Genomic DNA, 16,299 nt, shown 5'->3' with positions numbered 1-16,299 from the left:
ACATCTCCGGGAAAGCAGGCTGTGTGACAATGACCCAGGGACCCAAGTGCGCATTGTGATTTGCTCCCTCGCTGCTTAGGGACTGGCAAATTTAATTTTCTCAGAATTAGAAATGAACCGCGTTGCCAGGGTGACAGGAAGACAGATGGGGTGCTAAGGAAGAGACACTGCATTTTTCTGTTTTTCTGTGATTATAAAAGGAATGCGTGGAGGGGAAGGAGAAATGCTTGCCATGTTGGAACATTTGCACAGTGCAGAACAGACGAAACCAGAATAAAGGCAGCCCAGCAGTGCCCAGAACAACACCGCATTCTGTCTCACAAAGCACTGCCATGGGCGCTGTGGGCCGCGCTCCCTTCCTCTGGCTCTCCACAGTGTGGTGCTTGCTGGCTGGTTGTGATTAGCACCCTTACAGGACTCTTGGCCTGTGGTCCCTCTTCTCTCTCTCCTCTTGCTTTTTACTTTTGGACTCACACTTTCAGAAGTGCAGGCCCACTACAGTGGGGAAGAGGGTATGGAGGAGGGTGGGGAGGAGGGTGCAGTGGAACAGAGCAGCTCACATCATGGCTGCGGCCAGGAGGAGAGAAAAGAAATCCAGGAGAGTCCAGGCCAAGAGACAGGTCCTAGAAAATGTCCCCAGCGAGTACTTTCCCCGCCAAGTGCCCATTCTACTTCCCATTAGCACCTAACAATGCCACAGAGCACAGGTCCATCAAGGTACTGAAGTGGTGTGTGAGTGTGTGTGAGAGTGTGTATGAGACTGTGTGTGTGTACATATGTGAGTTTGTGTGCACATGTGTGACTGTGCATATGTGTGTACATATGTGTGAGTGTGGGCATGGGTGTGCATGTGTGTACGTATGTGTGTGTGTGTGTGATTATGTGTGCATGTGTGTCTGTGTTCACAACAGAGTGAGGCAGAGACAGCTGGTGAACAAAGTCCAAGGCTGTGAAGGGGAATTCAATCTTAGCCTTGTGGGATAGGGAAAACAATGGAGAAGGTGACCACACACCCCTGAGGAAGGAGATACTCTAAAGCCCCACCTCACACTCACCTGTCACACCTATGGTGGACACGGGGCCCACGCGACGCCCCTCATGGAGCCCATACAGGTTCATCTTGTACTTGCGCCCAGGATCCAGGTCTCTCACAATGACCTCCCTCTCCTGGCCTCCAACACGCATCACCTGGGGCTGCCCATCACTGTCCTTGTACTGGACAGTGAAGGAGTCAAAGTCTCCCTTGGGGATGGTCCAGGAGAGGCTTAGGGAGTCTGGGGACGATCCTGTCACTGTCAGCTCTCCCAGGCGTGGCTCCTCGGTGGGCTCTGAGGCCTCTGTGGGCTCTGGGGTCTCTGTCCTGGGCTCTGCGGGGCTAGGGGGCACTTCCTCTGCAGCTGAGAAAGAGACAGAGAAGTGAGCAGGGTTCTGTGTCCTCAGGTCTTGGGAAGGAGGCAGAAACCATAGCTACCAGGTAACCTGGATGGCTACCAGCACAATAAAACCATCCATTTTCCTGTTGCCTAGGAGAAGGGGCCAGCTCTAGAGGAAAGGAAGTGGGCCACAGACTTGTCCATGACCCTCATCCAAGTCCCTCATCCCCACTCATGTTATCAAGGAGCTAAGGTCACCTCCTCTTGAGTTTTACCTGAGTTTTCCATTGTCCACTCACCCGTCACCCCAACAACAGACACGGGGCCCACACGCTGGCCACTGTAGATGCCATACAGGTTCATCTTGTACTTGTGGTCTGGCTCCAGGCCAGAGATGGTGACCTGGTCCTCGTGCCCTGGCACCCGCACCACCTTGGGTTGCCCATCCCCATTCTTGTACTGGATCACGAATTGGTCAAACTGTCCCTCGGGGACTGTCCAGGAGAGGCTCAGGGAGTCAGGGGTGGCATCTGTCACAGTCAGCTCCTCCAGGTGAGGTTTCAGGGAAGGGGCATCAGTAGGCTCCTCTATGGGGTCTGTAGAAGATATAAAACAGAATCTTTGCTGTTTGTGGAAGGAATTCCCAAGTCCCAACTCTCTTAAATATGGGTCAGAAGGAGGCTGTGTCTAGGCCTGGTCATGTTCTCTTCCTGTTTATAATCACCAGGGCTTCTCCACGGTCTTCTTGAGAAATCAGACAGGTCAGGTCACCTTGGCTCTCAAGGCCTTGGCATATCATAGCTCAGCCTTCCTTTAAGCTATTTTATTTTATTTTATTTTATTTTATTTTTTAAGGCTGGGCTTCACATAAGCCAAGGTGGCCTTCTGCTGAAGAGATACAAAATAGGCTTAACTCCTGATCTTCCTGCTCTCTATGCCCTGCAAGGGCAAGGATAATGGGTGTGTGTCACTATGCCTAGCCAGATCAAAAGCTTCTTTGGGGGGTGTCAGAACAAAAGTCCTGAAATTAGACTGTGGGGGTCCATGCTAGGTAAGTGTGCAAGTGTGTTACTGGTGCACCTCACACAGATTACTTTGATGGCACCTAAGTTGGGTCTAAGTACAGCTGTTAATGAAGAACTTTCCTTCGGGAGAGGAGAGGGCGGGACACAGGCCAGTGAGTATCTGATTGAAGGAGTCACGGACACACTGGCCCCATCACATCCTCTCCCTTGTATACACCTCTGAACTTAAAAATAAAAAAGAAAGCCTTTTTATTAGATTTACTCTTTTTATTTTATGTGATGTGTCTCCTGCCTGTCTGTCCGTGCACCATGTGTGTGCTTGGCACCCTTGGAGGCCAGAAGAGGGCATCAGATCCCCTGGAACTGGAGTTGTAGCTGGTTGTGAGCCAGCTACATGAGAACTGATTCTGAATCCTCTGCAAGACCAAAGAGTCTTGCAGAGTACTCTACATCACTGAGGTCTCACTTTAGCCCCAACCTCTGGAGTCTTAACCAATTATTTGAGGGTGGGATTTGCTGATGGTTCATGGAATTTGTTTTCTCTAGAGTTCCTGTGGGAGAACAAGTCTAAAACATGCCTCAGAGGTGTCAGGACCCAGCAGACTCCTCCAGGCCTGACCTTTTCCTAAGAGGCAGTCCCAGCCCCAGCTTCCATCTGACCTTAGGCATTGGAGGTCAGGGATGAGTTAGAGTCTGAGGAGTTTTGGGGTCCTCAGTCTCTGTTGTAGAAAATACTGAGGGTTCTACTTGCCTGAGAAGTAGAACATATACTCACCAGTCACGCCCACGGTGAACACGGGACCCATGCGACGCCCCTCATGGAGTCCATACAGGTTCATCTTGTACTTGCGCCCAGGATCCAGGTTTCTCACGATGACCTCCCTCTCCTGGCCCCCGATACGCATCACCTGGGGCCGGCCATCACTGTCCTTGTACTGGACAGTGAAGGAGTCAAAGTCTCCCTGGGGGACGGTCCAGGACAGGCTCAGGGAGTCTGGGGACGATCCTGTCACTGTCAGCTCTCCCAGGAGTGGCTCCTCGGTGGGCTCTGGGGCCTCTGTGCTGGGCTCTGTGGGGCTGGGGGGCTCTTCCTCTGCAGCTGAGGAGACAGAGAGGTTAGCAGGGTCTCCAGCAGATGTCCCTGACTCTTGAGAAGGAGAAAGATGCTAAGACTATCGGATGGGTCTGATGTCATTTCAGAGAAGCCCTCTTTGAGTCTGGTGGCCCTGTTTACCTGACCAACATGCTCAAGTTCTTTTTTTTTTTTTTTTTTAGGGGGGGCGGTGACCTGATGCAACCTGAGCAGCTACCAGCACAGCAATGGCTTCTGTGGAACCCCTTGCCCAGGGAGATAGGCCCACCACAGGAGGGACACACAGGCTACAGCCTCAGCTATAGCAGTTTTGTTGCTGAACACTTCAATCACTATTGACCAATCAATTCTAGTTCTTTAACCTGAAGGTCACTCCCCATTGAGCCCCCACCCTGTGAGGATCCCACAGTCCACTCACTTGTTACCCCAACAGTAGACACAGGGCCAAAACGCTGACCACTGTAGATGCCATACAGGTTCATCTTGTACTTGTGGTCTGGCTCCAGGCCAGAGATGGTGACCTGGTCCTCGTGCCCTGGCACCCGCACCACCTTGGGCTGCCCATCCCCGTTCTTGTACTGGATCACGAACTGGTCAAACTGTCCCTCAGGGACCGTCCAGGAGAGGCTCAGGGAGTCAGGGGTGGCATCTGTCACGGTCAGCTCTCCCAGTTGTGGTCTGGGCTCAGGAGTCATGGTGGGTGGCTCTGTGGACTCCTCTTCCTCCTCTTCTTCCTCCCATGGCACTGAACATGACATAAGGAACATGGCCATGGGAACATCGCCACCCTCTGGACCTCTGCAGCTGTTTAGAAGGTCAGAGTTAAGAGTTTCTCTCACTTACCTGTCAGGGCCTCAATTTGAACAGGGCCTACAGGCTGCCCATCATGGAAGCCATATAGGGTTATCAGGTATCTGTGGTTAGATTCCAGGCCAGGAAGGGTAATGTCAGTCTGGTCACCCTCTGTACTGGCCACTCTGAGCTGCCCATCTCTGTCAGTGTACTGGACCTCAAAGGAGTTAAATTCTCCCTCAGTCACCACCCAGGAGAGATGCAGGCTGTGAGGCGTGGCTTCCTCCACTCTCAGCTCCCCAAGGCGGGGCACAGCTGCAGGAGTTGAAGTTGTGGGGACCTCTGTCCAAGCTTCTGTTGTTTCTCTGGGGTCTGGTTCAGAGAGACATGGAGAGAAAATGGCTGCTCTATTGCAGAATTGATAAGTTGAAGAGTGGTGGGGGATAGGAGGAAGAAAGGGTGTGGGGAAGGAGGGAGGGAGGCAGAGGATAGAGGGTTGGCAAAAGCGTTTGAAGTAGAAGATGCTCCAAAATGAGATGCAGAGGCAGGCAAACCCTGGAGGACAAAAGGCACCTCAGTGTCTGCTAGGGCCTGGGGAGGTGAGGGCAAAGAGGACCTCGAAAGCTCCCAGCAGGAATGAAGCCATCCCAGTGGGACCTTGTGCCCGTCCAATGGACCGTCAGACCATTGAAACAAACTCCACCCAGTTCATGTCAAGTTACGCAGGAATCTCATGGGGAGAGGGATAAAGCTTGGTACAGTCAGAGGGGAAACATGTCTTCGGGAAAGAGATTTCACATGACAATGACACTATGACAATTCATCAGCCCACCATGCAGGAGAGCGGAGCTGATGGGTTGGGCCGCCTCTTGCCTGGGGTTGCTTACATATATATGTATATGTACACATATACACATATATGCATATATGTGTATGTGTGTATATTATGTGTGTGCATATATATGTGTATATGTGTGTATGTATATTATGTGTATGCATAATATATATGTGTATACATATATATATATATATACATATATACACGTATACCCATTTAAACCTAAACCTCATGCCTGCCAAGACTTCAAAGATGGACTTGAGGGGTTCACTCTTTGCTCCTCTTCCCAACATGGCCACAGTGAATTAATCACTCTTTTCTTCTTGTCTGTTTCTTTGGCCTACTGATCCTGGATACAGGGGTGAGGGAACTTTCTTGTGCCTCCCTGAGCCATCGTTCTGTGACTTATACATTTGCCAAAGCCCATTTGGTACTATATGTAAATGTTGCCTCGGTAAAGCCTCCCCCAAGAGAAGTGGTCCAGTTAGGTGGCCTGTCACACTCACCGGTCACAGCAACGACTGAAAGGGGACCCATGCGCTTGCTGTCTCGGAGGCCGTAGAGTAGCAGCTTATACCTGCGACCTGGGTCTAGACCAGAGACTCTAACCTCTCTATGGCTTCCGTCCACAGGCACCACCTGGGACTGCCCATCCCTGTCCTTGTACTGGACCACAAAGGAGTCAAACTGGCCCTCGGAGACTGTCCAGGAGAGGTCCACTGAGTTTTGAGTCACACCAGTCACCCGCAGTTCCTCTCCCAGTCGAGGTTTTGTGGGGTGCTTTTCTCCAGTGTGGTCCACAGCATTCGTGGGCTCTGAGATGGAGACAGAGGCAAGACATAGCACAGCTGGTCATGGCTGTGACCTTCAAGGGCAGAGCAGAGAAAGGAGAGGTTGTAGCCTCAGCAATGACTTTCCGCCTTTTGACCTGCCGGGAAGCTCTCACCTGTAATGCCCTCTGCAGTGAGGGGGCCAAAGCGCTTCCTTCCCAGAAGCCCATAGAGGAGGAATCTGTACTTGCGGCCAGCATCGAGGGCCGTGATAGTGGCTGTCCGCTCTTGACCCTTTACTGGCACCACCCTGGGCCCACTTTTGTCCTTGAACTGGATCACAAAAGAGTCAAAGTGGCCCTCGGGGACTGTCCAGGACAGGCGTAGAGAGTCCGTGGTAGGATCCGTCACCCACAGCTCTCCAAGGCGGGGAGGGGCTCCTGGACTGGCGTCATCACGGGTAGCTGACACAGAGAAACGTTCTTGTGTTTATTTTTTTCCAAAAAACTGATTCTTTGACCACCTCCCAGCTCTGGAAAAATCCAGAGTGGCCCAAGTGGTCAGTGCCCCCCACCCCCCAGATATTTCCATTAGCCTCTGGTCCACTCCCTCATCTAGCCAGAGCCTCCTTCACTTGACCCCTGTGGGATGGGTCTTCTGTCCTGACTCAACCCTGTCAACGCTCACCCCAACTTCCCTCATCTTATCCTCGCTGACAAGTGGCTCTCTATCCCTTAGTGACTTTTCTTTCCACAGGGGACATCTCACTGTGATGATTGTCTCTGTCTAGTTTTCTTCTCAGAAGCCCCAGCTGAGGGACCTGACTGGTCCCTGACGAATTCCTAGAGGGTAGAGGCTCATCGTGGGATTCAAACAAGTGGCAGATGCGGGATGCTGGGGTGGGGGGCTAAGTGTGGCCCAATTTCCTGTTTTCTTTCTCATCTGACTCAGAACCTTAACTCCTCAGGAGGCATGGGGGTGACTGCACTAGACATGCTGTGCGGACTAGTGTTGGGGGTAACACATAAGAAAACTCAGAGAAGGAATCCCATGACTGCCAAAGGAGCCAACTTGGGAAAGTGCTGGCCCGCTGCCCTCCTGGACAGCAAAGCCACTGATGGAATTGTTATTGTGAGAGACTTCTGGCAATGGGAAGCCCCAGGGGGTAGAGGAGGGCCTGGACCAGACCCCAAGAAAGGGACCAGCTGGGTAGGTTTTCTCTGGTTTCCATTTTCCCAGGCTCCAAGAACTGGAGAGAGGAAGGTGAGCCTCTCCTGGAGGTGGATGTGGGGCAGAGGGATGGGAGTCAGGATGTGAGCTAGAAAGACAAGCAACCGTCTCAGGCTGGGACAGTCTCATCTGGGGTGATAGGAGGGGGTCCTGGTTAGTTTCATTCCCCGCCAAGAGGCCTCAGATCCCTACAGCCCATCACCCTGTGAAGGCCCAGCATGTAGAACAAACGGAGGGCAGAGAGAAGGTCTGAGAACCCGCCCCTGCTGGGTCTCTAACTGCTATGGACTCGAGTGGGTAAACAGAAAAGATGGCTAGCAGGAAGTTCAAATACTTCAGGGAAGGCCAGGGCCTCAGGTGGGGCTCAAGCCAGATCTCATGTAGTCCTCACCTGTCTTCGCCTCTACAGAGACCTGGCTGCGTCGTTTCCCATTTTGGACCCCAAAGAGCAGGAACTTGTACTTGCGGGAGGGCTCCAGGCCTGGGATGGTGACCTCCCGTAGGTCCGCTGCCACAGACACCACCTGGGGCTGGCCATCCCTGTCCTTGTACTGGACCGTAAAGGAGTCGAATTCACCCTCAGGGACAGTCCACAAGAGGCCCACTGAGTCCGGGGTCACATCTGTCACTGTTAGTTCCCCCAGTCGTGGTTCTGGGAGCAGTTTGGAGGCCTCGGTGGCTGGAGCTGGTGCTGGTGAGAGAGAGTCTAGGATGAGAAGAGAGATCATGTCTAAGCTGCTGGAGGAATGACCTGGCTCTGCCTGTCTTGGGGGCTACCACTGAAGCAGGGGATTTTCCTCTTAATCTTCAGTAGCTGTACCAGTCTGGTGTTCCATGATCAGCATGGTATCAGCAGCACTTAGGAATGTCACTAACAGAAAGGCACGCTTTCCCATGGCCTTAGAGTGATCCAGAAACACCAAAGCGTTGTTTGCATGTGTCAGCTTTATGTGAGCTGACAAAGAAGTCCAGGTATGGCTAAGTCATAAATCAGACAGTAAATTTTTTGATAACGGCATACTGGTCTCTGGTATTCATAACCCGGCTCCAAGGATCTCAAGCCCAAAGATGTTCAATGCCATCATATGGGATGACAGTCTCTGCATATCCTGAAAACTTTAAATCCTCTCCAAGTCACTTGCCATGCCCAAGGCAAGGCAAATACTATGAAACTGGTTGGTAACTACAGATGAACGTGTGTGTGTACGTGTTCGTGTGTGCACATAAGCATGCAGGTATGTGTGCATGTGGTCATGTGTGGGCAAGTAAGCCTGCACATATGTATCCATGTTCATGTGTGTGCAGGTGAGCATGCATGCATGTGTGTGTTCCTGTGTTTGCAGGTAAGCCTGCATGCATGTGTGTGTGTTTACACATAGAGACCTTTGGTGCTATTCCTGAGCAGTTGTCCACCTCATTTTCTTCTGAGACACAGTTCTTCACTGTGTTCTGCAGCCTGCTGTTTAGGCAAGGCTGGCTCACCAGTGAGTCCCAAGGATTCTCCTATTTCTGCCCCCACACCAGCCTCGCCCAGTGCTCGGATTACACCACGCCCAGCACCTTCCATGGGTTCTGAGGGTCTGACTCAGACCCTCGTGTTGTACTAATACCAACCGAGCTATCTCCCTGGTCCCAAGAAAGGATATTTTTTCTTGGTTTGGGTGAAGGCACAAGTCACTAAACGTGACAATCTGACCTCAATTCCTGAGACTCACATGGCAGATGGAAACTGTCTCCCATCAAGCTGTCCTCTGACTTCCTGTCATGCTGTGACCTGCGCACATCTACACGTATGACCATGTGTGCGCGCACACATGTAAAAGGTTATGGTTTTTGTCTATCTTCTGCCTACATCTGCATGTATACCCTAAAGGTGTGGAATGCTGGCTATAGCAGTCTGAGCAGGGCCCTTCACCATCATAGAAATTCTGTTTTCTAGGTGTTAATGCAGCAGTGTTCTGAGCACTGTTAGGGATTCCTCCAGATGCCCAGAAGAGATGAGAGGAAGAGGGAGATGTAGGCAGGAGACCAAGGAGGGGTGGCTTCCCCATGGGAAGCAGTGGAATTGGACCAGAAGGGGCTGTGACTTGGACAGGCACCCAGGACCTCAGAGGGGTTCTGATGCTTGACCCCCGTGAAGGACAGGAACGGGGTGGTGATTGTGCTCAAGTCGAGTTATCAAGAGAAGGGGAGGGAAAACGAAACAGCTGTGCCAAATCAAAGAAAGGAGGGAGAGGGGAGGGATAGAGGGACAGAGGCCAAATGGAAGGCAGGGTCAGGACTGGAGTGCAGATAGGGAAGCCACTGAGGGTGGGAAGGTTCCAGCCTTGGGGAAAAGCCAAAGGTTTGGAGACTTGGATGTCTGTGAGTCTGGAGTGAGGCCTGTAGGGTCACTGACACAGAGACTGAGGGGTGATGGATAAGAGTCCCATGCAAGGCTGGGGCAAGGGTTTTAAGGAAGGGCTATGGATACCCAGGGATGGGGACTGCCTGGCTCTGTCACTCACCTGTCATTGCTGACACGGAGAGGGGGCCCACACGTTGTCTGCCGTGTAGCCCGTAGAAGTTCATTTCGTATATTCTTGCAGGGTCCAAGTCAAGGACAGTGACCTCACGCTGTTCTGCTGTCACTGGTACCTCCCGGGGCTGCCCATCCCTGTCCTGGTACTGGACCACGAAGGAGTCAAACTGTCCCTCAGGAACTAGCCACGAGAGGGTCACGGAATTGGGGGTTACACCAGTCACTGTCAACTCCTCCAGGCGTGGCTCAAGGGAGGTCTTCTCTTCTGGTTGTTTGAGACAGAAATGGTCTGCTAGAAGAGGGTCCTAGGAGTATTGTGCACAAAACTGCATCAAAGAAACACCCATCTGCCAAGAAGATTCACCAGCAACCTGGTGGATGTGGCACCAGCAAGATGGCTCCGCTGGTGTAAAGTCTTTCAAGCAAGACTGAAAACCCAAGTTCCATCCCAGAACCCATGGAAAGAGAGGACCAGACCCACAGCGCTGTCCTATGTACATGTGCCACGACACACACACATCAAATACAAGAGCCACAACATATATGCATATCTGGGTTCACCAAGTCCTTGTTAGCTGTCAGCCTGGGCTTACTGGGAAGGGGTCTACAACAAAGCTGATAGAAGCCCTAGTCCCTGATGATTCACTCTGTCTAGGTCTTCCCAAGGAAGCAAGGTACCAATAGTCCACAGCTCGATAGCTCCTGGACATGGGACAATGGGACTCAGCAGGAAGGGGGAACAGAAGCAGATCCCAGTTCTGACTCACCGGTCATGCCCACAGTGGACACAGGGCCCACACGATGCCCCTCATGGAGTCCATACAGGTTCATCTTGTACTTGCGCCCAGGATCCAGGTCTCTCACGATGACCTGCCTCTCCTGGCCCCCGACATGCATCACCTGGGGCCTCCCATCACTGTTCTTGTACTGGACAGTGAAGGAGTCAAAGTCTCCCTGGGGAACGGTCCAGGAGAGGCTCAGGGAGTCTGGGGACGATCCTGTCACTGTCAGCTCTCCCAGGAGCGGCTCCTCGGTGAGTTCTGGCGCCTCTGTGCTGGGCTCTGTGGGGCTGGGGTGTTCTTCCTCTGCAGCTGAGAAGGAGACAGAGAGGTGAGCAGGGTCCCCAGCACGTGTCCTCAGGCCTTGGGAAGGAGGCCGAAACAATAGCTCCCAGGAAACCTAGGATCAGTTTAGAGCTGCTCCACAAGGAACAGTGTCCCTGGTCATCTGACAGCTGGCCAATATGCCCAAGCTGAGGGGACATAGACAGCCACCAACATAGCCATGGACTCTACAGCCCTCCTGCCCAGAGAGACAGGTCAGCTCAGGGGTGGCGCACATAATAGTCGGCCATAGCTTCAGCCAAAATAGACCTGTGGGTCTGACCAATCCTTGGCCACTGTTTCCTAGTTACTAGTCACCAAAGAACAGCAGGTCCCACAGTCCACTCACCTGTCACCCCAACAACAGACACGGGGCCCACACGCTGGCCACTATGGATGCCATACAGGTTCATCTTGTACTTTTGGTCTGGCTCCAGGCCAGAGATGGTGACCTGGTCCTCATGTCCTGGCACCCGCACCACCTTGGGCTGCCCATCCCCGTTCTTGTACTGGATCACGAATTGGTCAAACTGTCCCTCGGGGACTGTCCAGGAGAGGCTCAGGGAGTTGGGTGTGGTGTCTGTCACGGTCAGCTCTCTCAGGAGTGGCTTCTCGGGGGGCTCTGGGGCCTCTGTGCTGGGCTCTGGGGGGCTGAGGGGCTGGTCTACAACATCTGGTGGGGCTGAGAGAAGAGATCTGAGTCTCAGGCATTAATGGTGACTGGTTCATCAATGGCGATACCAAGGCATATCATTATGTGTATTCCTCCATTGAAGGCTTAGAGCTCCCGTGGCCTTGTCATTCACCATCCAGTCCCTGATACATCATAAACTGAGCAACTGCGGCCAGAGGGGTCATGGACACCAAGAGAACATGGTCTACAGAACCCACAAAGCCGGGTCAAAGGGGCTCACAGAGACTGCAGCGGCAATCACAGAGGCTGCATGAATCGGTCTTAGGTTCTCAGCATGTATGTTGTGATTGGTTAGCTTGGGATGTTTGTGGGAGAAGAGGTGTCTATGACTCTTGCCTGCTCTTGGGACCCTTTTCTTCCTGTCGGGTTACCTCATCCAGCCTTGATGTGAGGGTTTGTGCCTGGCCTTATTGTAACTTGTTAAGCCCTGTCTGGTTGAGATCCCTGGAAAGCTGCTGCTCTTTGCTGGGGTTGGGGTAGGGGGAGGAGTGGATCTAGGGGAGAGGGGAAGCAGGGGCTGCTGGGAGAGGTGGAGGGAGGGGAAACTGTAGTCAGGATGTAACTGTGAGAATGAAAAATAAAAATAGCACAATAAGAAACATATAAGCTCCTGGGGCTGTTTGGGTACCCTGCTCCCTCCATGCACCAGACCCTTCAGTCTCAAAGGAAGGAATGCATCACTGAGACAGCGCCCCTGGTTGCCTGCAGTGGTTCCATGGAGGGACTGAGGTGCAAGGGGCAGGAACCCTGGGGTGGTTGGTGGGGAGCAGACAAGAAGCAACCTGTGACAATGATGTGACAATGGTGGGGAGGTGAGGAGCAAAGGGAGGGTCCTGGGGAGGCAGGGGCGCTGCACCCCAGCAGTTTGCACGCAGGTGCTCTGAGCAGGAGCCATCTCTAGTTACTGATCCTGTTGTAGGCAAGGTCTTACTGTGCAACCCAGGATGGCTTGGGACTCAACAATCCTCCTGCTTCAGCTGTGATTACCGTGTCTTAGCTGTGTCTTGAACTTGAGAAACAGCCCTATGGGGGTGTCGCTATTAAGACCCCCCTCTTGGCAGAAGGGAAGGTGGGGACAGTGGGGTTAAGTGACTGGTCCAAAGTCCTGTGAGCAGTGAGTTATGAAGCCAGCACTGAGAGCCAGCCAGTTGCCGCCAAAGCACACGCTCTGCTCAGTAGCAGTACAGGACCCGCAGACAGCGACGACGGGGCTGGGTGCGTGAGGAAACATGATAGATGAGACCTGGGGCCAGCCTGACTGGGGCTATAGGATCGGGGGCTAAAAGGAGCCCTTCCCACCCATGAAGAGACTGGAGCAACATGGCTCCCTGGTCCCCTGAATCTGCTGCCCTTGAACAGAGCAGTGGCTTTGGTAAGGGTGCAGGGGTGGCTAGCAGAAACACCAGGAACTGAATCAGGGCCAGAGGGAGTTCAGTACAAGCCGTAATACACTGTGGCTGAAGGAGAGGGCCTCTGGGGAAGATGTAGCATAGAAGAGGGGGAAATGAACATGGAAGCCATCTGAGGATCTGGGGCCTGGGTGAGGCATCCTGGGATGTGAGGACATAAGAACTGCCCAGGAGGAAGGAGGCAGAGGCCTCCGCAGAAAGGGAAGGTGGGGCTGGGGCAGGCCCTGTGTGGAGGCTTGGGGCCAGCAGTGAAGGGAGCCATGTGGGGTTCTGACTCACCAGTTTTGGCCACCACTGACACCGGCCCCACACGCTGCCTGCCACGAAGCCCGTAGAGGTTCATCTTATACTTCCTGTTGGACTCCAGGCCGGGGACAGTGACCTCATTCTCATCACCTTCAATGGGTACACTCTGGGGCTGGCCCTGTGCATCCTTGTAAAGGATTACAAAGGAGTCGAAGGGACCCCGGGCCACTGTCCAGGACAGGCGCAGGGAGTCTGGGGTCATACCAGTCACAGTCAGTTCACCAAGGCGGGGCAGCTCTGAGGAGTCCTCTTTCGTCTCTGCAGCTGTAAGTAGTGGAGGAACGTGAGCCAGGCGCAGAACCAGCAACTTGGGATCGGGGTTCAGATTCACCTCTGGGGGTCAGCACTCTTAACTGTGAGCGCTAAAACCCTGGGAAGCAGGGGCACAGAGAGTCTATGACACACCTCCTGGGCTTTAGAGAACACGCAGAATGGGGTGGAAGGGACCTAGCTGCTCAGGGAAAGCTGGCTGCCCCTCAGCCTGGGAACAGGGCCAAAGTGTCGGGATCAGCCATTTTGCTGGGAGGCTCAGCTGGCTCCTGGCTGAGGGTGTGTGTGTGTGTGTGTGTGTGTGTGTGTGTGTGTGTGTGTGTAGAGCAAGAACAGGTCACATGAGAGAGAGCTTAGGTGGCAGTCACTCACCAGTAGTGCCATCAGCAGTAAGGGGCCCGTACCGCTTCTTATTGGCAATCCCAAACAGAGTGAACCTGTACTTGTGATTGGGGTCCAGTGGGGAGATCACCACTGAGCGATCAGGCCCCTCCACAGGTACCACACGGGGCTGGCCTTCCTTGTCTCTGTACTGGACCACGAAGGAGTCGAACTGGCCTCCGAGAACAGTCCAGGAGAGGTGCAATGAGTGTGGAGTGGGGTCTGTCACCCATAGCTCTCCCAGGCGGGGTGGGGATCCTGGGTCGGGGTCACTCTGAATCACTAGGAAAAGGGAACAGAGAAAGAGAGTCACCAGAGAAAGGACGTCCTGTGCAGCGGATGTGCTCTGCTGGGCTGTGAGCTCTACCAGGGGCTGTGCCTGGTTACAGGAAGCAGTGATGCCTTCTAAATGGCCCAGCACTGTAGTGTTGCAGTGGCTACTTTCAGCCAAGGGAAGCAGGCTCCAGAAGGGGAGGGGTATCCCTGACACACACACCCCAACCTTTCCACATCTGCAGCCAGGGAAATCTCCCGGAGGCAGCCTCCCGCTTCCAACTTAACTTCTAGCCAGTTTCTCTCCCAAGACAGAACATCCTTGGGGTGTGTCAATGTGGGAAAGAGCCCCACACTGGGTCCTCCTCTTTGGGGTACCCACCCACCTGCTCTGCTCTGTCCCTGGCTCCACCCACTTTCCCAGTGTATCTGTCTCCGTCTCCCATCTTGGCACAGTTCCCAGAGTACCCCATAACCTCCACCAGGCAGCTCCGGGTAGCCTGCCATTACTAAGTCCTGTGGACACTTGAGAGTCCTAACCCGAGGACTCTGACTCACCGCTGGCCACACCCTGTTTCCTAGCATCAGGGACACCCTGCTGTTTCTCTACCTCTGCTTCCCTCAGATGCTCCCCACAGCTACCGGGACTCAGTGTAACCCCGAGGTCTGCCAACCTCTGTCAGGCACCTTCTGTCTGTCCCTCGGCTCTTCTCACCTGTGACATAGTGGTGCCACTCACAGCTGTTATAAGAACCTGTGTTAGTTCAAGAATGCTCTGAGCACAGCTCTGAGCTCACTGGCTCCGGAAATACACGGAACATACTTCCCCGAGTGTCTCGGCCTCCATTGTTCCCCACCTGCTGCTGCTTAGGGGACAGAAGTGGCTGGCCCGGGGACGTTGGGCTACCCTGGACCTCCAGGCTCTCCTCCCACTGCCATACTCCAGGCCAGCATCAGCCACCAGTCTCACCAACTGTTGGCTCTCTTCCCTAGCATGCCCCTGCAGCAGACAGTGTGCTATTTTTGAGGTCATAATTTCACAATTGCCCTTAAAGGCTCTCAGAGGTTCCTTGGGATTCCCAAATCAGGTCAAGGCCAGCTCACACAGAACCCCAAGACTGAGCCCTTCAGTGCTCCACACGTTGCGTCGTTCTGCTCTCTAGCCAAAAGAGAGCTGTGCCTTCTCTGGGGACCACCGCTCTGCCTCACCTACGCCCTTGCCACTGAGCCATCTACTGCTTTCCCTTTGGGATTTAACACAGCTGCCACGGGCCATAGACAATCTCCCTGGGGCACCCTGCTTCAGCACTGTACAAAGTGTGGGGCAGGGGTGCCTGCTGTCACTCACAGATCTTGGCTTCAGCCATCAGGGGGCCATGCCTCTTCTTGCCGACGAGTCCATACAGGATAAATTTGTACTTTCGTCCTGGTTCCAAGCCTGAGATGGGTGCAGAACGCTGGGGTCCCTCCGCGGATATCGCCTGGGGCCCGTCTTTGTCCTTGTACTGAATCAGGAAGGAGTCAAACTCCCCCTCTGGGACAGTCCAGTGCAGGAGCAGGGAATCAGAGGTCAGGCCTGTCACTGTCAGTTCACCCAGGCGTGGCTGGACTGATGGCTTCCCAGGCTGTTCCTGAGCCCTGTCTGAGGTTTGGGGACGAAAGCAAAGCATGCTGGGTCAACCACTCCCCTTCACCCTGTCTCTACCCTCTGCTCTGCCTCATTCATCCTATCTGTGCCCCTCCTGGGAAGGAGACATTTTCTCTAAGTCTCTGTCCTCTCTTCATGTCCCTCCCCCTCCCCCCATACCCTTAGACTTTAAGGAGAGTCTTGAGTTCCCTGTGGTACTGCTTGAGAGTTCCCAGCCTCCCCACTACTGCTACAGAGTGGTCTTCAGGCTCCCTAGCCTCCTGAGTTGCTCTTTCCCTTGCTACCCTCTCCCAGTGGTCAAGTTGTTCTAGAATTGGGCCAAGAGTCAAAGATCCTAGTCCCAGAGAGAGAAAGAGAGAGAGCCAAGGCGGGTGTGATGGTTAGATATCCCAAGCCTTGTCCTTTCCTACCCTTTTCTAAAGTCTTGATGGAAGTGGGTACCCTAGTCACACCACACACACACACACACACACACACACACACACACACACACAAAGACTTTATCCCCAGGTGACAAAAAAAAACCTGACCAATGTAACCACAGGTATGGTCCCTAAGAGAAAATATATCTGA

The 16,299-nt window shown here is 53.5% G+C and overlaps 1 protein-coding gene across 1 annotated transcript in view; it reads right to left on the bottom strand.

Moving 5' to 3' along the window:
- Positions 1-16,299, bottom strand: part of Tnxb (tenascin XB) — a 69,898-nt gene that overhangs the window by 31,904 nt on the left and 21,695 nt on the right. Inside the window, 14 exon segments of the mRNA XM_029471256.1 lie at positions 1,056-1,397; positions 1,673-1,969; positions 3,174-3,497; positions 3,910-4,236; positions 4,335-4,655; positions 5,628-5,936; positions 6,068-6,355; positions 7,513-7,812; positions 9,629-9,907; positions 10,410-10,733; positions 11,095-11,427; positions 13,128-13,418; positions 13,797-14,087; positions 15,427-15,720. Coding sequence (XP_029327116.1) covers positions 1,056-1,397; positions 1,673-1,969; positions 3,174-3,497; positions 3,910-4,236; positions 4,335-4,655; positions 5,628-5,936; positions 6,068-6,355; positions 7,513-7,812; positions 9,629-9,907; positions 10,410-10,733; positions 11,095-11,427; positions 13,128-13,418; positions 13,797-14,087; positions 15,427-15,720 — 4,320 coding nt within the window.

Source organism: Mus caroli, chromosome 17 (genome assembly GCF_900094665.2).
Source record: "Mus caroli chromosome 17, CAROLI_EIJ_v1.1, whole genome shotgun sequence".
Classification (NCBI taxonomy): Eukaryota; Metazoa; Chordata; class Mammalia; order Rodentia; family Muridae; genus Mus; species Mus caroli.
This window is presented reverse-complemented; position numbering and strand designations above follow the sequence as displayed.